The sequence below is a fragment of the Chelonoidis abingdonii genome, chromosome 2, assembly GCF_003597395.2.
Source record: "Chelonoidis abingdonii isolate Lonesome George chromosome 2, CheloAbing_2.0, whole genome shotgun sequence".
In the NCBI taxonomy this organism is placed as follows: domain Eukaryota; kingdom Metazoa; phylum Chordata; order Testudines; family Testudinidae; genus Chelonoidis; species Chelonoidis abingdonii.
This window is the reverse complement of record NC_133770.1, coordinates 224,947,134-224,974,824: the sequence shown is the minus strand read 5'-3', so window position 1 is coordinate 224,974,824 and position 27,691 is coordinate 224,947,134. Positions and strand designations below refer to the sequence as shown.

Below are 27,691 nucleotides of genomic sequence, written 5' to 3'. Positions count from 1 at the left end.
CTCGTGGTTTTAATTATTTGTAAGTTGGCAGCACAACTAATGACTATGTTTATATCAGATGGTCACAGATGTGTGCTTGGTTATTTGTTCCCTGTTTTAAAATATGGTATTTGAATGTGGCTTGTGCACTACACAAAGAAGAGTAAAAAGATTAGCTGAGCAGTTTATTTTTGATACCCCCAGTGGTGCCATTTGTAGCTATAAAATGTATCTTGTGTCTCTTATGACAGATTTCACAGCTCGCATCAGGCCTCCTCCAGCTGTTGCTCTCACCTGGCCATTGTGGCCCAAACTAGGACAGTTTAAATGAACAAGCAGAAGCAGTGAAATCTAAGAGGGGCTTTTGTTCTGGGGTGGCTTAGAGAAACTAACAAACAGATCAGGTGAAAATAGGTTGAATCAAAAACCTGAATCTGAACACCTCTGAATGTTGGGAAAGCTTGATTATGAATCCAAACTTCATGGCTTGATCCCATCTCAAATAGCAGACAATGAAAAATATTCATTTTATCTTTCAGATGTTCTTCATAATTTTTCTTTAACAAAGGTTTGCTCCTTCCCAGTGCATTTTCTCTATCTCATTTAATCCAGCAATTATGATGACAGTGATGAATGTATGATGCCACATTCATTTCCATAAGCAAAGGACTTTGATATCATGCACTCAAGACTCTTGATGCACTGGTGGATGGAGCAAACTGAGAAGCTGGTTATGAAGGAGAATGCTTGCATACTAATACAAATATTTGAAACAATTGCAAAGGGAATACTGAAAATGACTGACAATGTAAATTGCCTTTTGTAAAAATGATCTATTTGTGTGAAAATCTTTCTTCAAAGTTACCAAACTGTCTGAACCAGACCACAAAACACATTAAAGTGACCGCAAATTGTACCCTGTGGAAAAACACAGCCAGGATAGCTTTTAGGGTTATTATGATCAACTAAAGGATTCAATGGTGAGTTTGTACAATTTTGATTGGTATTCAGAAAAGCAGCATCTTAGCACAAATGCTGTCTCCCTGAAGAATAGCTGATGCTCAAGGACTGATTCAGAAAATAAGAGAGGTGACTATACTCCACAGAAAACAACTTGGGAGACTGCACCACCAGCACCAGCTGCACCACTTCCTTCTTTTGTACCAAATGAAACAAAGCCTCATTCAGATGGTTAAAATGAGAGGGAATGGTTAAGAAGGGTGTGGTGATCAAGCACCTGGGCCTGATCCAAAGCTCAGTGACTTTAGTGGAAAGACTCCCATTGACTTCATTAGGATTTGGATCACGCCCTTTGTGGACCACGCCCTTTGTGGACCAATTTGGCAAGGAACCCAAAAAGTGTTCCTGTTTGGTGCAATGGGGGAGGGAGGAGAAAGGGGTATTGTGGACTTGATCCAAAGTGCTCACCAGCAGCAAAAACCCTTGAAGAGGAAGAACAGGATCATTGTGAATTTTGGGATGGTTTTCAAGCTGTTATATGTTTCTCTTTCAGGCTCCTGTTGAGTGTGAAAAACCAGCGGTACATAATGAAGATGGAAATTTAAAGGTGTACAGGTCTATCTGAACAAAAAACATGTCTAGTACATATTCCTATTTAGATTTATTAAAACATTTGAAAGATTTGTGCTGTGCAATGGCAAGAAAGCTTTGCGAAGTCTAAGGCCAGTGTGAAGTTTAATCAAAGTCTAATTAAAACCACGTAAGTCCGTTATCCCTACAGGATCCTCCTCTAAGAATATCTTTAGCAATTTAGCAGAATTACCAATGATTTAGTGCATCAGCTACTGAACTACAGCGATTAGTGGTTTAGTGTTCTCATACTGACCGTGAATTGTTGTGAAGCTGATTTACATACAGCTTTATAAGAGAATGCTCATCAGCTACAGGACTGGCTACATTTATACCCTCAAGTAACCTGAATAATTCAAACAATGAAACCTTGTTAATATCCTACGCAAATACACAGAGTAGCATGCTGACAGTGGATTCAGTGTGTTCAATTCACAACCATTTTAGATAGAACACTGTTTTTTAAACAAAATAAAAGTGAATTAGGGTTGAAAACAAAAATAATTAGAACAAGTTGCAATTCAAAAAGTTACAAGAGGATTAATATGAGATATTATTTTACATTTCAGGGCACTGTTAATTCTAAAATAACCAGGAATGTCCATGGCATCACAAGAACATTTCATAACGGAGATGCCATATTACCCACCTACCAGAAGGTCTGTCTATCTAGAGCTCTGGCTTTTAAAATTCCTCATGTCCCGCAGGGCATTTTCCATTGATAAGTCCTGATTTCATGTGCAAAGGACACTCCCTTCCTCCAGGAGAAAAGGAATTCTAAAGTGCCAGAAATGTACCTTCATTTGATCCTGATAATTAAAGACAATGACTTGAATTGAAACTAAAGCAAAAAAGAAGTATCAGTAATTATTTGTGTAAAATGAAACATGTAGCACAATAAATACCACTGTAAGTATTGTAACTAAAAACCATCTACTGGGTGCCTGTCTTATAACAGTAAGGACACTGTGTTGCTGATTGAGCATTGTGATTTCTTGGAGGCTGCATACATTTCAGTAACAATGGTAGTTTATAGGTAACAAAAAGTTAATTATTAGGGGAGGAAAACATCTTTATTCTTGAGACTATATTGCAGTGTGGTGTACTATGGCTTTGTCTTTAGTCCTGAAAGAATAACCATGAATACCCAAGTTACCAAGATTATAGTTGGGAATTTTAGGTCTCTGATGCACCGAAACATAAAGCAAGAGCAATTCAGTCAGATGCAGCCAAAGGTTACACTATGCTTACCTTCTCCATTAGAGTGAGTGCTTCTCTTTCCAGTATCCTGACTATGACCATTTACTTATAGGTATTTTCTGTAGACTATGTAATTGGTGCTGCAAACATATTTTGACTGCTTGGGCATATAACAGTGTATGGGGTTACATACACCTTTTCTCTGGGAATAGGACCACCTTATTTCAAGACATTTCTTTGTTGTGGCCTTTAATGAATCTCTGATTTGTTTAACAGGTGAAGGAATGTCTCAACATCTTTCCAAAAAGTGACTTAACATGGTCTTGCCCTCTATTGGCTGGATTAGTGGGCCAATCAGAAGCCTTGCAGAATAGTGCCAATGGTTAAACCACATTTCTGGGCCATAGGGGGACTGAATCAATATGTAGCTGCAGGTTTATTCCATTTGGTATTCTGTGTTACAAGGCTTTGCAGTGAATACTATAAATGAATTTATGAATCAAGTTCAGTTCAGGGTTGCTTGTTAGTGTGACCACATAGCAAGTATGAAAAATTGGGATGGGGGTGGGGGATAATAGGAGCCCATATAACCCCCCCCCCCAAATATTGGGACTGTATAATACTACAGGATCCCCTATAAAATCAGGACATCTGGTCACCTTAGTGCTTGGTCCTGACGGTCTCGACTCAATTCCATCTCTAGTTAATATCAAGTGAACACTGGGTATAAGAAACATATCCTTGGATGCTAAATATAGTCTATTACATAAAAACTACCCTGACCAAATTTTATAAGCCTCATGCAAAATTTGAAATGCTACCTAGATTAATTATACATTGTAGTAAAAATACAAGGAGTTCTTTTTCTTTTAGTTATCCTCCAAAGAGTTTCTGGATCTAAATTAGAACACCAAACTCATTTCCATTAGTGACATGGCTGAAATTTTAACTCAGATCCCCAAAGATAACAAGTTAGTATATTAACTTGTTATCGCAATGTACACCCTCACATCCCAAATTCTACTCCCTGCCCAACACTGCCTAATGACTTAGGATCTGAGACATCAGCTTCTAAATCAGGGTGCCCAATTCTACCTTTTAGCACTTACAATGAAAATTAGGCACCCAAACGTGCATTGTAGCATCCTAAGTGCCCACGTAAGCATGCCAACATGGAACTGGGTGCCCAAATTCAGGGGCACTCATTTAAAATGTGTCCTTCCCATCTGAATAACTGAAACTCAGTCAACAAAAGGTTGGAATATTTCTGAGACAGTGTTCTACTAACATTTTCATTGAGTAAAATGCAAAGAACCTAACAATCAGGGATTTATTTTCCATTCACATGAGTTGTTTTTAAGTAACAAAGGATGAGGACTCACCTTCTGTTTGTGAAAGTATTTCCTGAGGGAACAGAGTGAGAGAATAGTGTATCATTCATGCTGGTTACAGGTCTGGGAGGCCTAAAAGAAGGCAAAATAGCTAAGCATATTTTATTTGTATTTAACAAACCATCAGCAACAGTATTTCCACATAGAGATTAATGATATTCTTGCTCAAGGTAAACTGACAGCAAATATCTTCTGCTATAAATAACTAATTGCTCCAAGCTAAAGAGTTATTTGTTTTTTTTTTTTAAATGGGGGATAAAAAGCCATAACAGGACCAAGAGATAAATGAACATCAGGTTTTTATGTTCTGAGGTACATTTTGAACAATTTGTTTGATTCTTTTTCCTACTCTGGCAAAATAATTTAGCATGCAGCATTTTTACCAAGTCCACTGAAATGCCCCATAAAATATAATTAGTACAAAAATGGTGAACCTCTATCAACAGTCTTTAACTCCCCACCTCTATCTCAGACTATAAAATAATGTACTGTAATCATTTTAAAGGGATGCTGTCAACTTTAAAAAATGACTTTTCTGCCTGATATTGTTTAATTACTATTGTTACTGAAACTGAGATTAGAGAAAAAAAATTCTCTGTTTTTTACAGTTTGTTTAATTGGTAAAATACTAGTTGCCTGGGAATTTTAAACTGGAAATTTATATGGTGCCAGTGAACAGTGGTATTAGTTAGCATTTCATATCAGCTACATGAGATTTACATATGTTCTGCATTTTATTTTTTATCTGGACAATGAAAACACTGGACTATTCAAAGATTATTACACACTTGGTGCTGAAATCTGCTAAACATTCTGTGATCAACAATAAAGATGTAATAAAATTTGTTACAAGTTTTTCTTTCCCTCCAAAAAAAAATGTACTAAAAGAGAATAAAATACTTACCAGGTATCTCTTTTGCAGCCAAAATGAAATTGAAAAAAGAGACCATTAATGAAGATGGCATTTTGAAATGAATATGGATAAAAACAGGCCATTGTTTTTTTGTCAATTCTCATATCAAGAAAACTGGCATTGAAACCAATTCAGGCTTTGCCAGGGTGAGCTCCTTAAAGCTACTGACTCACTCAGCTGAGTATTTGTCATCACTTTTCTCAAGTTCAGCTTTAACATAGTGTGTGTGTTTAAATACAGAAAGTGGATATTTGATGTGAGAGAGCTGTGTACAGCAGATCTTTTAGAAAAATCAAAGACAAATTCTAATCTTGGATGCGTATTTTTTAGCTCTGCAGCTGTTTATGGAATTTACAACCTCCTGGGTATATAGAGGTTGACCCATGAACATGGAACAGTCTTATACTAAAAAAAATAATACAAGCCATATTCGTTGAAATGTCAAAAAAATCTGAAAAAAAAGTTTCATTTCATTTCATTTTCAGAAAGAAATGTTTTTATTTTTTGATTTGAAATGACTTTTCATTTTGAAATTTACTTAAATTTTATTAAAAAAAATAATATAAAAAAGCTGGAAAAAAAGGAACATTTTATTTTGGGTTGGACAAAATGTTTCATTTGACCCCAAACATTTTTTGTTTACTTTTTGGTACTGCAAGGAAAGAAACAAACATCAGATATTCACACAGCTTTATATATCGGCTTGGAAGGATTAAATTAGAAATGTTGGTAAATGTCAATGTTATTGTATACACACAAACCAACAAAAAAAATTCCATCTATAATATGGAAATTTACAGATGGGCAAAGTAAGAAGTATGCTGCTTGAGAACTTATTAGAGTTTGATTTAAGGATATTTACCTTGTTTATTTTGACATGTGATGTAGAGAATTTGTGTTTTAATGGTTACAAATCTTTAACTTTTTGAATCTCCATATCTATTCTCATTAAATAATTGTTGTCTCCCCCTTTAATTTCCCCCAACCGTGAAAATGTAAATGAATAAAAATAGAAAAAATGCTTAAAAATAAAACACCAGTATTTTCAGTTAATATTATAAAAATAAAATTCTGCCAAGCCTATCTACCCATATACATTACTCTTGGGGGAATTTTGCACCACTGCCCAATGCAGAATTTTGCAGAAATTTCCTTGCCCCCATAGAAATTGGCTGCAGTGCTGTTGGCTGCCACTTGGGGCTGCTGGACCTGGCAGAGCCCAGCTCAGACATAGAAGACACTGCCGGGGGGCGAGGAGGGAGTTAGAGGATTCCCGGCAGCTGCAGTTCCCCACACACCCTGAGGGAAGGAGATAGTGGTGCGCAGGAAACTTCATATAAGCCTGAGACCCAGCATCAGGCTGTTTCTCCCTCTGCCTCCCTAGGCTCTGAGGAGAGAGGGGGCAGGTGTCTGGGCTGCAGGGACCTCATGGCTGGGTTCTGGGGGAGAGGGGTTGTGGGTGTCTGGCCCCCTGATTGGGCTCTCGGGGTGGGGGAAGGGGGTAGAGAAACAGGAACTGGGTTGTCATAGGGGTTTCTTTAACTCTGCTCCTGGGGGAATTTTTGTGTCTCTCTCTTTGTTACAGACATACGTGTTGACAGGTATTTTGAAATAAATTACCAAAATAATTGAAACTGGCATGATTATGTAATGTTGTTTTGACAAATAAAATTTGCAGAATTTTACAATATTGTGTGCAGAATTTTTAAATTTTTTTGGCACAGAATGCCCCCAGGAGTAATATATGGTATAACACACTAAATGACAAAATTATGGATGAGATTTCCAAAAGTTTTGGCCTCATTGACCTCAGTGGGAGCAAAGCCAGACCACTGTTGAGTGCACTTGATGATGTCACCATGATGCTAGTAATGCTATTGAATCTCTTTATATTTGGGGCTTTTTGGCTGGCAATTATGTTTGGGGTAGACAAAAATACCACAAAAAAGTCCCCACATCAGCTTAAATCTCATGAGAGTCCCCCTTTAGGACTATCATCACACACATTATTATTTCTTGCATCATTGTGAATGGTCTGCAGACATGTATATTTGATATGTTTTGCCTTATATTGCAGTTTTAATTAGAAATGTTGAGTTGGGCCCATAACATTGAAAAATTAGACAGCTCTTTGGCTCTGTGTACTCCAAGGTAAGAAGTGAACAATGAAAAAGAGGGTTACTACCTTTAAAAAAAATTAAAAAATCACAGCAATACAGGAGATCTTTGTCCTTATCTAAAGTAGCACTGTTGAGAACAGAGGACTCCTTTGTCATATAAGTCTACCATTAAATGTATATGGAAAAAATCCCTTCGCTTGAATTCTTGCCCAGATCTGTTTCTCTTGTTACCTTTTATCTTCCATTACATTTAAAAATAAAAATCGTGCCAGTAAGAAGATATTCTCAATAAGTTACTGTAGCATATCTTTCCTCTCAGTTAATTTATGTGAAATACTTTGTAGATCATGCTATTTCCATGACTTGCAGGTTTTTCATTCATGTATCATTATACTCAATACAGTTATATTGCTTTCAATCTAACAATAAGGAGAAACTGTGCCATAAAAATAAAATAGATTGTCTCTCATACTTCTAATCATTCACACTAAATTATATCTATGTATTTTGAAAGAAGATGAGGTCCTAATTTTACAGCGAAGATTTTGGAACAGATTCTATTCAATTACTGTATCTTTCCCTTCCCTATCTTTGTTTGAATTCCTTCATAATAATCCAGTATTTACTATGACTGCAGCATGTTATCTGCTATCTAAGAATATATATTCGCAGTGTTGCTGAAGGGTACTACAATCATGCTGTGAAACAGAATTATTTTAAGTTTCAGAGTAGCAGCTGTGTTAGTCTGTATCCGCAAAAAGAACAGGAGTACTTGTGGCACCTTAAAGACTAACAAACTTATTTCAGCATGAGCTTTCGTGAGCTACAGCTCACTTCTTCGGATGAAGTGAGCTGTAGCTCACGAAAGCTCATGCTGAAATAAATTTTTTAGAATTATTTTAAAAAGTTTTTCATTGTAGTTGTTTGCAGTGCTGTTGTAGCCATGTTGGCCCCATGATAAAAGAGAGAGACAAAGATAGGCAAGGTAATATATCTTTTATTGGACCAAGTTGCTGGAAGTTGGTCCAACAAAAGATACCTCTTCATCTACCTTGTCTCTCATATAAGAATACAGGCAGATTCACCTACTAGAGCCAGTGTTAATGTCCCACAATGAAAAACTCTAGACAGCATAAGGAAGAGGCTTTAATTTCACTTTCATGATCTCCTTCTATCCCTCTGAAGTATGCCCAGTTTCTGCATGTGAAATTATTATCTATCTATCTGTGTATCTTGGCTTTTATACCATGCCGATCACCATGGTATCTGAGCAAATACATCTAATTCTGTTTCTTAGTACAATATGCCTCTATTCCATCCTTACGATAAAGCAGTACATTTATTTTAAGAGATAATCAGTTGTAACCATCACACAAAATTAAACATCTGTATGAGATATCTCACATTTTAAAAAAGAGAGACCACTCCCATTATGACCACCCAAAGAATAACATCAGCATGATTTATTTTTAAAATGTCTAAGCAGGCTAAGAGAGGGTTCCCACAGCCTCTATGGTTTTTGCCTCCGTTGCTTCAGTCAGCAGCATGATGGAGGTGGTTAAAAGACTGACTTTTTTTTTTTAGAATGATTGCAGCACTTTTCATGAGAAGTATTTTACAATAAATATCTTTAAAATCATTTCAGAACATCTAATTGCTTTGGAACTTTTTTCCAGTTGTTACTTTAGTTTTGCTTTGAATTCCTGGGAAAGAGTGTCACTTTTAGGTCACATGAGACCAAGAAAGCACAGGTCACCAGAGAAGCCAATGTTACCTAGCCAGATGGCAATATATGATCTACTATTAGCACAGATGATGAAGGCCCTTCAATGAATGCTATATCATCTGAAGTGGCAATTTCCATATTGTATCCAAATCTAGCCTTCTTTCTGCTTTGAGCTCTTTGACTGCTAGGGAGGAAAGCATGACTAGTTTATATGAACTTTAAATAAAAAAAAGAGAGTGAAAGGGAAAACTTAGAGACAAACTACAGTATAGAGTAAATTAAAAAGGATCAATGAACTATAATCCAAGATTAGAATAAGATGAAAATTCATCTGCATTGTTTTAAGACTTTGGGTGAAATTCTGGTTCCATTAAGTCATTGAGAACTTTGCCATTGACTTCAAGATGGCCAGGATTTCACCTCTTGTCTGGCACCTTAGTTCAAGACAATACAGTGTTATGCTGAAGTTTGGAGACTCCTGAGAATAAATCCAGAGAGCCGAATCATGAATAAATCTAAATGTATTAAGCCAAGAAAACGACACAAAATTTAAATACTTTCACACTCTTCTCTCCCCACTTATGACTGTGTCCCATATCTGTGTCACCTGTATCAACATCATCCATATGTTTTTTCAATAGTTTAAATGTGGCCTGGACCACCAAGGTAAATTCACGCTAACAAAAAGCCCCTTCTTGTGATTTTATACAAAGCACTTGATTCATTACTTGAATCTTATCACTTGATTCATTGCATGAGACATGAAACAGTCATCATGCATTTCCTCCAGAGAAATCGGAGATACACAGTCTGTACATGTCAATTGGAACAAAGGTTACTTTCTCTACAGCACACAGATACTTACACAATATGAGCCAGGTTTAGAGGTTTTTCAGGCTGGTCAGGGAACATCGGGTGCAAAGGTTCACGGCTGGAAGCACAGCTTAAAGACTTGCTAAGTGCATTAGTTAGCTTCTTAGCAGGTGATTTCTGGGAGGAACAAGGAAGGTAAAAGTAATGTGGATAAGTAAGGTGCAAACGGTTGCTACATTGAAACTACAGGAAGTGCAGAACAAAACCTTACCACTTACAATCATATATTCTTAACTTTTTCCTCACTCTATGCCTTTCTTTAAGGGTCCAATAAGCCAAAATCCATTTAGGTTAATGGAAAGATTCCCATTGTCTTCAGTGGCTCTGGATCAGGCCCTGGGAAAAACTGTTTCTTCGAAGGTAGTGGCATGCATACAAGCCAGTGCACTATATTCTTTCCCTTCCCTCCTCAATAGTGTTTCACTAGCTTCCTTCATTCTTTAGATGTTTTAAACTAAAGCTTCTCTCTTGTCTGCCTTAGAAGCTGCTGCCTCTGCAGATGACATTTCAGATACAATACTGATGGAGTTTCATGGACTTGGAGACAGAAAGCTAAAAGAAGAGACTGAAAAGCTTTAATTGCTTCCCAAAAAACTGAACATCTCTGCTCTCACTGTGTAAACAATAGGCATTAAACTTTGAATCCTGGGATCCCACGAGTCTTCAAAGGGCAACACAATGTAATGCTAGTTTTAAAGCACTACGGCAGCTACATCTTCAGCTTTTATAAACATAATGACATATTATATACAGTGAAACTCTTTTATAGTGAAATAATCCCCAGATAACAGCTTAATTCTAAGTGAAGGAAGGATGGCGGTGTGGTTGTAGCAATGGGCTGTGAGTTCTGGGTTTTGTTCTAGGTTCTGCAACAGATTTCCTGCATGACCTTGGCCAAGACAGTTAACCTCTCTATGACTCAGTGTTAAGGACACTGTTATCAAATCTGCTTGGAAAGAAATAACACTCATGTACACAGTAGCAAGGAAATTTCAGATTTGAATTGAAATATTCCAGTATGAAAGTAAAAAGCATTTGGGTGGCAGGGGCGACTAGACATGTATTCATATGTTGCTTTTTATTGTGTCTGGCAAGGTTTTGAAACAGCTTTCAAGTGAAATCACCAGATTCCTTCCCTACCATTGCAGCACACTTCCTACAGCAAGAAAGACCTATCATTCTACAAATACACTGTTTGTTAAGAGATGAGAAAAAGAGCCAGGTGGCACGTACTCTCCTATCCAGAATCTAAACTCAAGTCATCCATGTCCACAAAGTGAGAGCCCAGAGGCCATTTGTGCACCTAGATCTATTGTGAGGCAGAGTAGAGCCATGTGCCTGGCATACTGATCATCAAACAGTGCATTTCTTTTATAGTTAACCCTTGCTTGTTCTGTGCAACATCATCATCAGGCAGGCAGCTACTTTTACAGAACCAGAGTTTTAATTGTTTTAAATATGGTTCTGAAAACTTAGGTTCAAACACGTATCCACACACACTGTGGTCTGCATCCCTTCTGCCTAAAATACCACTCCTCTCCCTGTACAGCAATGCACCACTGTGACATCTGAGATCAGCTAAAGTGCCTCTGCTGAGGGTCCCCAGATTTGAATTCTGAAGATGGCATGTTCTTAGTGACGGGACCTCTGCTGGAAATTTGTTTCACCTTTCCAGATTTCAGAGAGAAGTTGCTAGGCTTACTAGGCTTAACTATTTGGTGAAGCATTTGTGCCAGCTGGGTATAAGTGGTGGATTTTTTTTTTTAAATGATGTAAAGGTGGGTGGTTATTTTTGTTACTTAATATAGGTTGTATGATTTATTATGGATGTAATTATGTTAATATATTCAAATACTATTATAATGGGAACATAATACATATATATTGAACACGCACATGCGCGCGCGCACACACACAAACTTAAATTAGTTCCTCAAAAAAAAAAAAGATTTCATGGACAGATGAATGATACTTCAATAGTCCCCATAATTTCATTTACATGTAATCATTAGCATATGAATCAGAGAAAGCGAGAGAAAGGCTAACAAATATTTTACTATGGGCCCTTCAAAAATGGAAAACTTACTGTGAAAATAGCATTATATTCCAAGACCCTCCTGTAGCTGTCCTGACATCCAGCACAGTATTAAACTGTCAGACTGCTGAAATCCACTCTCAGAGAAGAAATTCTTGTCTCAGAGCTTAATGGTGAATAGGGACCACAGTTGTGGATTCTCCATACTTATCTAAATTGGCCACCAAAGTTTTATATTTTGCAATGAAAAATGACTGAATTGGCCAAGGTTCCTACTCCATCCTTGGGATTCTCTCTCTGACTGCTGGAGTTCAAACAGTCTGTAGCAATGCATGAACCTTCCCTTACCCACGATGTGTATTCTTTCATTTGGTGCTGGTTGCTATGGGAACCACTGGCATGTCCCCTCCAGAAGCAGTCCTGACAGAGCTGGTAATTGTGACACTGCTGGCACCGATAGCGAAATCCCATCATGCTCTCACTGTGGCAATAGGAACATTCAACAGGATGGAAGACTGTAGGGGAGAGAAATTTAAAAAACAAAAAACAAACAAAAGAAACAATAAGAACAAGATTAAGAATGAAGCCCCAAATGGCGACTGAATCTTTCCTTTGTTTGCAGTAATTTTCAACATCATATGCCGTTCATGGTCTTAGGGTGAGGAAAATATATATATGAAAACTTCACAAGTCTTTTGTGGGTCTCTTCCAGGGTACAAACTGCACTTGCTTAATTCCCAACTCCAAATCCTTTATCACTTCTGAAGCAACATGCACTGTTCTTCCTACAGCCTAAGAAATGTGTTCAAACTACAAAGCAAACTGAGTTTATTACAGAGGAAACACATACTAAATTAGAAGGAAATCTACCTTGTTCTAATAGGTTGCTATTCTGGAAAGGTGAAGGTTTTTATTGTTATCATTAGCAGTTGAGTTGGTGAGCCTAAGGGTCAGAGGTCAGACTTTCAAACATGGGTGCCTAAAGTTAGGTGCCTAAATCTATGTAAAGGCATCTAGATACCTATTTTGATCACCTATGACCAATGATGGTAGTTAAATAATCACATTTAGATACGGATTTAAGCACTCAATGTTTGGTACCCACGTTTGAAAATCTGGCCCTAAGAATGGGCTCCATTTTGTCCATCATTCCAACCAAAAGTATATAATAAGGGGATTTGTGTCACCCGGAAGCAATGCCCTTGAATATTAGACTGATTTATGGCATCTTTTACTATTCATGCTTCTATGAGCTATGTTTTTCCCCCCACCATTTGGCACTCCCATTGCCTCTGCCTGTCTCTGCACAGTACAGCATGTATACTATATTTTTCTGCAACTGAACACATATATGCCTCCCCCTTTGAAGCTCCAGTTATGCTCTATGGACAGGTGGGAGGGAGCACTTGAGGGGAAATGAGCTGGCAACATTTTCCCAATGACCTCTGGTAGTAATAACAGAAAATCCTCTACACAACGACCCTTGTCCCTCCAGACTAAGAAAGTGAGGCTCTTAAGTTTATTTTCAAACATGCCTGCTCCTTGACCTAGCAGGTACACCATTAGACCGAGAATCTCAAAAGAGAGAGGATTTTTTTCCCTGTCTACCAAGGGAAATATGAGGAAGCAAAAATAATTGTTTTTTGAAGATTTATTCATATTGTTAATTGAATGTTTAAATATAAAGGCTTAACATGTTTCCTTGGGTTTAAATCTTCCATTCCTTCTAGATCCATAACATTAAAGGATATATTGTCAATGATATTTGCAAAGGATTAGATGCCTAACTCCTCTTAAGAACCATGTGGAGGAAATACCATCTTAGGAGCAGGTATACTCTGCTAAGGCAGACACTGAAAGTGTGCTTCCTATTATGTAACCTCTTCCTGTTTAAGGTCAGAATACAGGTCATTGTGCACAGTAGAAGAGATGGCTTTGCATAAGAGAACTGTGAGGGATCTGCTAGAACTATTTGGGGAAATATATAGGGCTTGGAGGGGTGGAGAGAGGAAGGAATGAACCCACAGTACTGGGGCCCTTCTGTGGTTGCAACTGCCGTTGCAATGTTGCTGCTCTGCTACGAAATCTTTATCTGTGGGGTTAGACCAATAGTCCTGCATATTTGTGAGCAGGGTGGTTACCTGCCAACCTCTCCCAAGTTGCCCAAACAGAAGTTGTGTGTTTGATACAGAAATTACTGGGTGGCATTCTATGGTCTGTGTTACATAGGCGGTCAGAGGAGATGATCAGAATGGTCCACATTGACCGTAAAATCTCTGAATCTACGCATTTCAGAGCCAGGAGAGTGATTCAGTGTCTGGGTCAGAGGTACCCCCTCAATTAAATCTGCATCCTTCACATAAGAGAGAAAGAAGGTTGGATCTGAGGTTTCTTGCTCCTGTCTCTTGGACAGATAGTTTTACAGGGAAGTGTTTAGTCCTCCTTTTAAGGACGACTTGGACATTGTGGCCATTAGTTTACAACCTGTACTGAACTTAGCCTGCCAGGTAGATTGTGTGGGAAGGAGCTGCCTTGCTGTTCCTCCTTTAGTGCTGTTATGTCATAGCTAATAAATGTCATGGTCTTTGATTTTACCAAATGTGTGCGTGTGGCACAAGTGGGCCGCCTACTGTAGCTCTCTGGCTATCCAGGGCATAGAAAGCGAGGAAACATTTAGGACAAACTCCAGAGCACGGCAAAAAAATTAAACAAGGCTACAAGTGGAATGACTGACAGTAAGGCATCCTATTTGATTAGCAGCTATAAGATGGCACCTGGAGTCAATAACCTCAGTACAGTAGCTCTTATAATGTCATCCATAAACTGAGAAGCTCATCATACACAGCCTAGATGTCCCCATTGCAACTGCTGTTCTTTAACTAAACTTGGTGAGCAGCCATCACTTACCATTTTCAACATTTGCCAATCGATGTAGAAGTGGTAGCCAGACCAGACACTGCGGCGGGGGGTCAGACATGAGAGTATCCAAGAAAGCATTTAATGTGACTTTTTTCTGCTCAAACACACACAAAAACGAACAAACAAAGAAAAAAACAACAGTAACCAGAGAAATCAGGGTGACTTGAACATGTTTTTATAAAAGTACTTGAGAATGAAGAAATGAAGTTCTTAAACCTTAAGTCATAAACCGAGAAGAAAATGATACTGCCAAAGGCTGTAAAAACAGAAGATGAAGGCAATAGTGGTTATAATGTCTGACACCTGTAACCAGCAGTTCTCTTCATGGAGGGAGTTGATGCCATTTATTAAGTAATCACTCACTTTAAGGTTCTGACCTAAAGTTTGCCCCCCAAGAAAGGTCCTTCCTGAATACATCAGTTTCGCAACCTGTTCATATTACTATACGCCACTGGTCCTATCTAATGCACATGCATCAAACAAAAAGCCATTTACCATCCACAGAGTGACAGACACCACTCCAATATCTGCTAAAGTTAAAAAAAATGAAAAGACAAATAAAGACAGATTAAAATTTTCAACAGTATATATATTCCATTTTTAAAAGTGACTTAGACACTTAGAGGTTTAAGTCCTATTGTTCCTCAGTGAGGCTTAGACTCCCAAGTGACCCAAGTCATTTGGTTTTGGAAAATGAGACACATGCATTTCTGAAAATTTTTTAACTCAAATCTTATTCTCACGTTTTTAAGACCTTTATGCAGATTCCTCTCTGAGATGTGTCCACCGTTAAGACTCTTTACCTTTTAACATACTTCTCATAGTACACGACAGACTTACTGACAGTAAGTCTTACTGACAGAAATTAAGAACTAATACCTTCCCATGAAGAAAATGATCATATATAAATGTTGAGTCCTGTTTGGAATATTTATAGATTAAAACCAGTGATATTTGTTTGTATAGGTTATTGCATTCATTTGGATCCCAAAGTGCTTCTCAGACTACATTAATTGATTGTACAAACCATTGTTTTAACCCATTAGTGAAATGGCAGCTGTTCAACAGCGCACAGGGTCACTGCACAGCAGTTTTAGGAGTGGAAGTAAAGAAGAAAACTGTACCTGTTGTAACTGCAGCGGAAATATATACAGGCACCATGTAACTATCCCAGCTAACATTTGTGAAAAGTGTCATGGGATATTTAATGAGCAGATATAGTCAGAAACTCAGTTTTTCATCTAATAAAAAGACAAGACCTTTCTAGGTATTAGTATCCCCTAGAAATAATCCCCAGGGTTTTTTGTTTTTTTTTGCTGTTTTAAAAAGTGTAAATTTCAGTACTTCACAAATTTAATCTGAAAGTCACTGATAGTAAATAAGGAGCTGCATCAGCACCAAAAATTAGCCCGTATCAATAAACATGTTAATAGGATGATTAACAACTGTTTACCATAAACCTGAGAACGAGTGCTCTCTTCCGAAATAAACAGGAACTCTGTGCTGTTAAGCACCAGTTCACTGAATAATGATTTGCCTTATAGGACTCTACTGTGGATGCCTGTCATGGCTTTGCTGACCATTGACATCAACAAATGTCACTGTCAGCAGCAGCAGAGCTGAAAAGAGGAGGAGAAGAGCAGAAAGAAAACTAGTGAATGAAAGATCATCCAATTTCCCATATCATAAATAATCAAGTAGCATAAAGTGTTCTCTCTGTTCCTGGAGAGGGACTAAATTGGCTGCACACACAGTGGTGCTCTGAACAAGCAAACAGATGCAGGGGCAAGCACAGCTCTTCCACAATGGAATTCTCTTTGGAAGGGAGCTATAAATAGAGGCCTAAAAAATTCGCTGTCCATTTTGGTCAATTTCAGGGGCATAGGATTTTAAAAATCATGAATTTCATGATTTCAGCTATTTAAATCTGAAATTTCATGGTGCTGAAATTGTAGGGGGCCTGACCCAAAAACGAGTTATTGGGGGTGGGTCTCAAGGTTATTGTAGGGGGGTTGTGGTACTGCTACCCTTACTTCTGCGCTGCTGCTGAAAGTGGCGCTGCCTTCAGAGGCAGGCAGCTTGAGAGTGTCAGCTGCTGGCCGGTAGCCCCGCTTTGAAGGCAGAGCCACCACCAGCAAACAAAGAAATCCAAAGAAAAAGCAAACAAAGAAAAATCCAAAGAAATCCAAAGAAAAAGCAAACAACAACAAGGCAAGGAAAAAACAAATTGGTAAAAAAATTAAGTTACATAGTAACTGTAAATTGAGTAAACAAATTCCCACAGTCATAATTTGGGTCAGTGACACTGAATCCTAACTAAGGCATATGTTATTCAAAACAATCTTTGTTCAATGTCTGGGTACCAATACTAAAACCTAACACAGTAATATTTAATAAACCAGTTACTGTTCATTCAGTAGGTTATCTGAAAGACAGCATCTATAAGAAACAAATGGATCTATGCCAGCTACTGGTGTATCACAGAGCATTGAAACCAATGAAACAGAGATATTAGCCGTTCCCGTTTCCTGTCCAGCAAAGCTTATTCCAGAGGGTAACAACCAGCAGTAAGGGTAATCTATAACCTAGTAACAGTATAGGGTAAAAGCACACAAAAGACCAGATTTCACGCTGGGAGACCAGATTTCATGGTCCGTGACACGTTTTTCATGGCCAAATAAAGTAATTTCTGCTTCACTGACAGCTTTATGGCTGCACTCATTTGGTGGTCACTGATTTTATGGATTAAAGAAGCAATGTCCCTTAAAAGAACACTGAAAGTAATTTCCATACCTTTAAAAATTATTTTTTTCCTCCTGCAGTTTTTAATCAATTGCCTGGAAACTTGAAACTAAATATACTCTGTGAGACGAGGCCCTGATGGGGTTAACGTGGGCCTGAGGGGCCAGTTAGGGTACCTGGCTGTACCTGTAGCAAGAGCTAGGTTTAACTGAACAAGAGGCTCAGCTGGGCAAGAGTAGGCTGGATTATAAAGTCAAGAAGTTTGCAATAGAAAGAGGCTGCAGGGACAGAGGAAGGCAGGTGAAAACCCAAGAGGGAGAATAAACCCTGGGGTTCTAGCCCTAGAAGAAAGTTCAACCCCAGAGGAGTTGTGGGGGAAAGAAAGCCTGAGAGAGCTAGGTAGGAAGAAGCCCATGGAAACAGCATAAGGGCAAGGCTGGTGCAACCATTTAAGCGACCTAGACAATCGCCTAGGGCGGTAGGATTTGGGGGCGCCATTTTCTTCAGCAGCAACCACAGCAGCCGGATTTTTGGCCGCCCCGGTTGCTGCTAGCATTTAGGCGGAGGGAGCTGGGGCAGGGGAGTGCGGGGAGGGCTGCTTCCAGCAAATAAGGATGGGGGTGGCACACAGGGGAACTCCCCACCCCAGCTCACTCCTGCCCCGCCTTCTCCCTGAGCACACCGTGGCTGCTTCACTTCTCCCACCTCTCAGGCTTGCAGCGAGGGTGGGGGGTGGAGAGCTGCTGCAAGGGGGGCACCTCAGGGCGGAGAGGGGAGCACCTCAGGGTGGGGACATGGGGGGGAGGGCGCAAGGTGGAAGTTTTGCCTAGGGCACGAAACATCCTTGCACCGGCCCTGCACAAGGGGGAGGACTATGCAGACTGCGACTGCTTGTTATAGAGTCCTTGGGTTGGTACCTAGTACAGAGGATGGGCCTGGGTTCCCCTGCCAGCCACTGGGAAGTGGCATAGGAGCCATGGAGATGCCAACTGGACTAGCTTTATTACCCTGGAAGGGGAGGCCTATTGTAACTTGGCAGGAGGACTAATCCACAAAGGTGAGGCACTGCAGTTCCTGAGTGCAAAAGAGGGGCTACAGACTGAGAGAGTGAGATGACAGGCTGAGGAACTGCAAGAAGATGGCATCTGGCTGGCAGAGCTAATTCCTAGATGTGTCTAGAAGGAGATACCCTAGTAGTGAGTAGACATCCCCATGTCACTAGATTGTGAAACAACATTTGTCCAAGCAACAGCACAGAGTTAGGACACATTTTAGTTCCACAACTTTAGATTTAATTTTTTTTTTTAAATCTCTGCTATTGCGATAACAGTTTGATAGGAAGATAAATATATATTGTATCATGTTTATCATGCCTGTTAGGGAAATAGGAAGTATAAATTCCTTTTGGAGCCCCAGATCTATATTTTAGCAGTAAAGAAGAGAAGAAAAATACCGCTTTGTTCCCAATGTCTTCTCAGCTTCAACATCTTCCTTTACTTTGCATGTATTGAACTACTGAATTTCTTATGAGTGTTAAGATAAGTTTAATCAAATATTTTTCTAAGGGTGTAAATCAATGCAGTTCACAGGAAGGAATTCTCTTCTTCCAATACAACAGAGCAATGCACAATCAGCTACATGTAGTATTGGGTATTTTTAAGTTCGTCCCTCCCTTCTCCGAAGCATCAGGTATTGGCCACTGGCAGGATATCAGACTCAATGCATCCACACAGTCTGATGTGCTGTGACAAATGCCATATTCCTTTCTGTGTAACTTTAGCACTTTCTTGGATCCTACTAAGAATTTCTGCAAGGGAAAATCAGATGTTCAGTTGCCTGTAGGCTTCCATTCCAACAAAGAAGAGGTGAGAAACAGTTCTTTTTCACCGGAGCATTTCAAGTGTATCTGTTGCCTCATCATAGACATGAACAACTAGATATTTGGTTTAAGAATTGGATTTCAACATGATGGAGATATAAGGTCATGTATGCACAACTGTAGCAGGAAAGAGGAGCAGCATGACTGTGTGTGCACGTATGTGTGTGTGAAGGAAAAAAAACGAAAGAAAACTTGATTAGTCATGTGACTGACAGCATACGTCAGTGAGGCCATCTTTCTTTACCTGTTGAGAGAAACAGGATTTTGCCGATTGCTCCGTGTAACCAAATGAAGGACCTTCGAAAACTGCAGTGGGAAGTTTGAGAACCTCCCGCAGAAACATATCATACCTTCCATAAACCATCACTCCACCAGAGTCTGAAATCATTGAGAAAATATCTGGGGAAATTAAGACAAAAAAAGAGCAAGAAAAGGAGAGGTTTACTTCATTTAAACTGCAGATCTTCTTTTAGTTCAACAATGTATGATCAGAACTTAAAGTAATGAGATTTTTTATATAATGTATTCTGCTTATGGAAAACGTCAATATTATTGCACCTTTCATTTTATCCTAACTTGCCAGAGGCAAAAGAAAAATGCACATGTAAGAAAACTATCAGATTTCTATATTAAAATATTCCTGTTTTTGTGGCTGTGTGGTGTCATTCCTTTTTAGCTGGTGCTTGATGCATAACATAAGTGAGTAACTTACATAGAATGGAACCAAATTTGACAAAGTGCAAAACATCAACTACAACTTTTTGTCTGGTGCCATTCTGGCCCTGAGTTCATGAGGCTGTTTATGATTTTTTTGGACATGTGGAACACTCAACAAATTTGAAATGCATTACTTGAATCTTATCACTTTTTTTGGCTTAAATTATTTGTCATGTAAATATTACAACAATTTGTCATTCTATAGCTGCATCTTACTTTTTTTTTTATTTTCCTTGATGGTAGACTTTATCCTGAGTAAGAAAGTGAAAAGTTTAAAAGGCTCCAAAACTTAGTGAGGGATGCTAGACTAAGGGACCATTATCATTTTTCAGGCTGTTATGGCCACCTCTGTTCTAGATGGCAGATATCACACTGGGTGCATCTGGAGGGAAATTCCAAGTGAAGGACCCTGCAGCTCACTGCTGGGAAACCAGTGTCACACTACATCCTGCCATTGCATACAGCCTCTAGACTCAGGGAATCAACAGCTATCCTTATGCACAACATCAGAGAAAAGGCAGATCTAAGCACCGTACTCTAGATGAAGCTGATCCCAAGGGACAAGAATTCTAAAAGGAAGTCTCTGAATGCTTCTGCAGCTAGAATAAACCTTGGCTAGATTTGTTTGGGAAATGAGGTAAGTCCTGTAAAGCAGAAGGGATAGACATGTGCCTCTGGAAAGGAAATATAATCAGTGTATAAACTGTATTGTTTTTCTAACTGTGAAAATGAGAGAGATGTCATGAAAGAGGAAATTGTCCAATGATACTTCATAATGCTAGACATTTGCTGCACTTGATTGTACTTATGATAACCTTTTAATTCAATCAGCCTGAACAGAAACCAAATCTGTACTGTATTCATCAGAATTAGACATATGTGACCTGGCTCCAAAACTGATTGAGAGGCCATCCAAACAGTGAATTGGACTTATCTGAAGATGCAAATTGGTTCAGCAAAACCCCATCAAATATAAACATGGTCTAATCCCATCAGGTCCACCTACCATTCTGGCACAATTTGATATCTTACCAAATACAGAGATGAACGACAGACAAAACAAAACTTACATCTTAATTTGTCCATGATCTTTCCTCCACAAAGAGTTGCCAAAGCCATTTTGACAGCAAAAACTGAAATTTTACCATGTCCTTCCCTGTTTGATAATAAAAAGTTGTTATATGGCATGATCTGACCAGTATGAATGTACATTTTAACTGCATCTCCTTGACATGACATAATACACCAGACACATAGTATATGCAGGTTCATAGAGTTAGAAATAAAATCTTCAGATCAATGCATTTTTCTTTTCATATTTTTACTGTTTTCTTTCAAGAGGACATACAATGGCAGACTTCTCTGTAAAGCCATCAGAGACTCTCTAACAGCATCAACAAGGCACATTTTAATATTAAGCTTATCAGAACAACATTTGAATGCTGGTTAGCACATCGTGCATTAAGCTGCTTATTATTATTATTATCATTATTATTAATTGTTATTTGTACTATTGTAGTGCTCAAAGGCCCCAATCAAAATCAGGGCCCCACTATGTTAGGAACTGTCCATACAAACAGTTCCTGCCCAAGAAGCTTACAATTTAATTTGAAACAGGAACCAGGATGTAACAAGTGAGTACAAAAAGCAATAGTGGGGAAAGGAGGATGAGGATAATGGCTAAAGAACATGTGGTTACTCAGGTTAGCTATTGTACAAGTTAATGGTTCCAAGCCATTTGCCTTTTTCAATTATACCCTTGATTTACATGTAATCTTAGAAGGCATTTAGTTAAAACATGGACTGTAAGGCCCAATCCAAACCCCACTGAAGTCAACAGCAGACCATTTATTTTCAATGGACTTTATATCAGGCCCTACGTTGAAATCATCTTATTTTTAAGAAAAGCCTCTTTTTAAATACCACGCTTTGGCACTGTCAGAATTTACCATTTTGGAGGCACTGACATAATACTATACAGGGTTTCACTAGCCCATATGGCCATGCAGAATCTCACTTTTCCTTGCAGGTGTGATGGCACAATCCACTGGTTAAAATTCAAGGAGTTAAGCATCTGGCATATTTAATTTCACACAAATTCTATTCTATTCTACACTATTTAACACATACAAGGGTATCCGATATAGGGAAAAAAAGTTCTTTAATAATTTTCCTACAAATGTCGTCATGTCCCAGTCAGATGATAAGGATCTTTTTCCTCCTTGGAAGGAACAAGCCTGTACATTGCAGTGTCCATATGCAATGCACACATTTTATGAATGGTTGATCTTTTCACTGAACCATTTTAAGGCAAAACTTAGCTGACCTATTTCCATACCAATTATCCTGCATCCACTGCAGTGACTATTTACCTTAGTTCATTCTAGTTTCTGAGCTAGTATTTTCCATTTTCATTATAAAGCCCTCTGCTTTAAATTCTAAAATCATTTCCCTTGGTATGAAAAAAACCTAGCACAGGTTGTTTAAAGGAATTATTCTATCACAAGCAGAAGCATGAACATGCTAAAATATACAATCTCACTAAAAATAATAAATTTCCTCCTCTTTTGCATTAATTTTTTTTGGTCTCAAAATTTTCAAATTTACTTTTTCTTTGGATTTCTCAGCACCTTCCCTCAAGGCAGTTAAGATACAAATTACATTGGGGCAGCATTTACCTATTACCCGTGGAGATGTTTAATAGGTTCCTATCTTTCTGTTTAACTAAATCATTGAGAGCATATCCTCATCCTAATAAAGAGAATTATTGTTTCACAGTCAGCCAATTCCTTTCTTTTCAATTTTACAGCAAGACAAACCCATTTTTCCTTTGAGTTTCAGCAATGGGACTAATAACGGAGCAGGGCACTACTCAGTATGAGGGTCGCAGAGCAAGGCCATACGACTCTGTGTCACTGTGGGGAACTAGACGTTCTGTGACCTCCAGTCTATGCTCCATTAGAGAACACAGTGGGTATCCATCTAGACTCCACAGGCCAACTCTATGTATAAGGATTCTGGAGTCTGGATAGTAAAAGTTATATGGCTGTTCTAACTGCTTTGGCAATAGCCAAGAAAGTGACGACAAGATGAAATCTATTTCTCCATCCACATTTATGGAACAGCTCTATTGTTTGTCAATCATGACCTGAATGGAAGAAATGATATTTGCCAGAATGAAAAGATTATGTATTCAGAAATCAGGTAGTCTCCACTATTGTCCCTCTGCTAGCTCCCAAATCTAAGCAGCATAATACATGTACATAACAGAGTAACCTCTTGTTTTATTTTGGTTATTAACACACTACTGTCCTGTTGTCCCACAGAAATACTCTCAATTTAGCATATTAAAATGTGCTATGTGCTTCACGCCTATGAGGACTTTAAGTTTACAAAGTGAATGGCTATTTGGCATTTCCTGTGACTGAGTTACCTAAACAATCTTTACAGCCCTGTCAACTTACTCACTTTTAGATCAGTGTGTTACAATTTTAATATGTGAGATTCCAAATATGATAACATAGATTTTAAAATCTGTTCAAAATTTTACTTCTTTTGATAAAAATATGAAGTAGAGAAGCACACAAAAAAGAAATGAATTCACTCTGGTTGCACTTAAAAGAGAAGGAATAGAAACAACAACAATCCTGGATATATTCTTTAATGCTGTTTTTCTATGCACATTGTTTTTTCATTTTGGCTGTGTACTATTTCTTTGTTCAATTTCAAAAGATTAAATCAGATTGTGAAATCTTTAAAATAAATTTGCATCTCCTACAATTCCATCCTTGTCATTTTTTACTCGCAGTGAGTCAGATCCAGAGTTAGTGTAGCTCAATTGATTATATACCAGCCGAGGATCTAGTTCACTATGTCCATTCTGTTACCACTCCTTTTGTGTGACATCTTATAGTCCTTTGTTAATTTTTCCACTCTCGGTCTTTGACATGGAGATGCTATCTGCTTTTAAAGTACTTGTTAAATGTAATAGAAATTAATGCTAAATAGAAGCAATTGAATTTCTAAGTGGTATGAAGAAGCTACATGAAGAAATAGCCATGTGGAAATGCTCTAGATTCAGCTATTCCCCCCCAATAGGTTTAGTTAAATTTACTTACAGGATTTTTTTTTTGAATGGCAGACACATCATTTAGCCTTCAGCTTTCCACCCCAGCGACAGAGGCTTTTCCCACACTTGAATGGTTATGGGAGCAGGGGAGGTGGAAAAGGAATATATTATATGTGCTTTGAATCTCTCAATTTGATTTGATTCATTTTGACACTATTTTGTATCAGTCATTTGTATTCATAAATACATAAATTAGAGCCAGTGTAAATTCAATTTGCCCATCAAAATTCATATATACACATACACATGACTGATAACTGGACCTGATAACGGGGTCTAGGACTGTCCAAAGTCCCCAGGACCTGGAAATGCTCCAGGCAACTCTGATCTGTAGTATATAGCTCCTCTCTGTTAGCAGTATTAGGACCTCTTGAGTAAAGTGCTGCTACATAAGAGTAAATACCTCAGCCACAGGCCGATAGCATCATGCAGGTATACATTGAATTCAGATTGCCTCAACTGAAGTGCTCATAAAACCTCACAGGCTGACTAACACAAAGAGACTTACGATTTTACTAGTAGAAAAAACAGAGAGCAGAAAAGATTTTGTATAGAACCTTTCATACTGAATGTATCCCTCAAACCCTTCATAGAATAGTACTGAGGCAAAAGTGACTGTACAGACATAGCAGCCTGTACGTGTTAAGAAAAGTACAACAGAGTATTGAGATACGGGAATGCTGGAACTAGGGGTATCCCCTACTTTGCAAAAATTGTCACTTGCTTTTAAATTGTCAGAGTAGAGCAGAAGGTCCTCTTTTTAATGCAAAGAGGTACAGTGCAATACCCCTATGTACAGCACTCTAGTGCCAAAAATGGCAATGAGGCCAGGTTCCAGTCCAAGACCTGAGCCTGCAGCCCGCTGGCCCAAGTACGAGAGTGGTACCAAATGAGCTGCATTGACACCTGTTAAGCTATCCAGTATTATTTATGCTGAAATTGCCATAAAGAAAATAAAAGTCTAATGCAGAGACCAAAAGAAAATAGATTAATATCTTCTGAATGTTTTGAAATACAACAAATTTATTCCATTAGAGGGGCACAAAAACTCTGATTTCAGAGTTGAATAGACATGAAACACAGGCTTTTAAACTATACTATCACTTCCAAGGGGAACAGAACTTCTTCAAATAATTATGGAGGTTCTTAACACCTTAATCATGACAGTGAACTCTGAGTTGTCACAGCGTATAATTAAGAGTTTCCTTTCTTAGAAATATTTCAGTAAGGAAATTAATTGGAATCAAGCTGAGCTCTTTCATTCAACTGAGCAACAAGTATAATGACCAAATCTCTGAACTGCACTTTTTGCAGGTCTTTCTTCTTTTTTAATGGTTAGCAGGACTGTATAACTTGCATTGATTAACAAAGCTGGAGAGAGCAGAGAATTTAACATTTTGTGACTCTGAATGGAAAGGCAAATGAGAAGCTGCTTTCAGGACCGGTATTGAGCTTCTCCACAGACTGACTTTAATTCTAGAAAAGACATTTGTTTAAAGAGAAAGGTGAAACCAAGCCCCTCCAATTATGTCTTGTATCTTTCGTAGCCTGGAGACAGAAGCTTGCTTCCTAATACAGGTATCCCAAAGAGCATAACAAGCTGCAGTCTTCAGGTCAATGAAGACAGCATCCACGGTAAGTGTGACAAGAGAATAGTTTGTAACGTATTTCACACTATCAATCGAGACCTTTTCAAGAACTATTATAGTGGATTAGACCAGCACTCCATGTAGTCTGATATCATGTTTCTGACAATGGCCTATGCTAAATGGTTGAGAGGTTTGAACTAGCCATCCTGTTGTGTAATAAATGTACCATAGAGTGACAGAAGTGCAGACATTTCTTCCTGACCCCAACTGATCATCTTATGCCTTGAAGCAGATGCAATTGCCCAATTTCCATGTGCAATCTCCTTAATTACATGAACAAATAAGGCATGCATTTGCCCAGTATTTGGAAATCTGACCTCCTTACGCTGTTTTGAAACATACTAAGTTCTTCTATCACCTGACAGTGAGTTTCACACATTAACTATACATTGAATAGATTCAAATGTCCTTTTAATTTTGACTTTTAATGTCATAGAGTTCCCTCTTGTTATTGTATTATGATTTATATATCTTTATTATTGTAGTTCCTCTTATTTTTCTCCTTTCCAAACGGAAGATCTCAGGAAACACTCAAAATCTTGGAAAAATTGGGATTCAGTTTATTAGGGCACCCCCGAGGATACACAAAATTGAATGTCTGAGTCTGTTATACATTAATGTAAATTTTAATTTAAAAAAGATTCAATCTCCCAAATTTATTGGAGACTGAGGACCAGAAAGTGCAAATCTCCCCTCTAAAAACAGAGGGGAGAGACAGGCCTGTAATCCTTAGTTAATGAGAACAGGGTTACTAGGGGTTAAATTTATGATTTCAATGTGATTGACAACTACTTTAAGTCTCCTTTACACTGCCAGAACCGAGTACAGGGACCTCGGTGTGAATACGAATCCAGGCCAAGTACTCTAATCTGGGGATGAGACATATTCAAGGTTTTACCCAGCCTTATTGCCTTCTACTGGGTTTTACAGTATATATAAAAGCAGTACAATGCCTGTTTTTTCCCAAACATATCGCACTGTTTGTTTCTGCGCTCTGGCATTCATGGGGAAAACCCTGCCCCCTCTTGTACCAGCACACAGGGCCTTCGCCACAGCAGAACCATGTCTTCGAAATAGGCAGAAGAAGCATGAGCAAAGATGTGAATCCCCTGCCTCCGAGCCACGCCCCATTCTATACACTGTATACTTGGGACAGGAGTCTGATGGCTCTGCTGTTATGTGGATCCATGGGAGATTCTCTTGAGAAATGTAGGGGGGATGACATACTGATACGTCCCACCTAGGGCATTCCAGCTCAGAGGCAGGAGCAGAGGCTGTGAAGCTCGTCTGAGGCCTGAGTCAGTAACCCCGCAAGGTACTCCCTAGAGGTGGGTCAGACCATATGAACGTCTGATGTTTACAGGGAATGTAGAAACTCTGCCTTTAAAATAGATTCAATTTCACCATTTAAGAACTGAGGAGTAAAAGCCTTCCCTTCATTTCTCTTGTAAGGAATCCTGACATATGGCCAGTACCTTTACCCTGGATCTGATGAGCTCCAAAACAAACACATTATCATTGTTCTCACCATCAATCTTTCCCTCTTTTTTACAGCTGGGGTGCAGTTTATGTGCAGCACTTTCCAGTGCACATGTCAAGTGCTTTCATTTTCCTTCCTTCCTGTTCTTGTCAAGTCACGAATTCAAGGTTTTTCATGAATTAAAATACCCATCACGTGTTTTACTGCCTTTAAAAAAAATCCTGAAGGCTACAGTTTCACAACCTATTGACTTTTTTCCTCGGAGAGGGAAGGAGGGGATGCACAATACAGAGACTCTGCAGCTTTGTCATGTGGAACGACTGTCTTCCCCCCCACCGTTGTTACCATG

General features: G+C 38.6%; 1 protein-coding gene across 20 annotated transcripts in view; it reads right to left on the bottom strand.

Annotated features, from left to right (window-relative positions):
- Positions 1-27,691, bottom strand: part of DTNA (dystrobrevin alpha) — a 319,437-nt gene that overhangs the window by 65,165 nt on the left and 226,581 nt on the right. For 11 of the 20 annotated variants that reach the window (XM_075062987.1, XM_075062988.1, XM_075062989.1 and 8 more), the window contains exons 5-11: positions 21,155-21,240; positions 19,612-19,766; positions 14,735-14,840; positions 12,176-12,342; positions 9,785-9,909; positions 4,152-4,232; positions 1,826-1,915 (exon numbers count right to left, since the gene is read on the bottom strand). In XM_075062987.1, coding sequence (XP_074919088.1) covers positions 1,826-1,915; positions 4,152-4,232; positions 9,785-9,909; positions 12,176-12,342; positions 14,735-14,840; positions 19,612-19,766; positions 21,155-21,240 — 810 coding nt within the window. The remainder of the gene's footprint in view (positions 1-1,825; positions 1,916-4,151; positions 4,233-9,784; positions 9,910-12,175; positions 12,343-14,734; positions 14,841-19,611; positions 19,767-21,154; positions 21,241-27,691) is intronic. The other 9 variants (XM_075062995.1, XM_075062994.1, XM_075062999.1 and 6 more) reach the window with 1 other exon arrangement.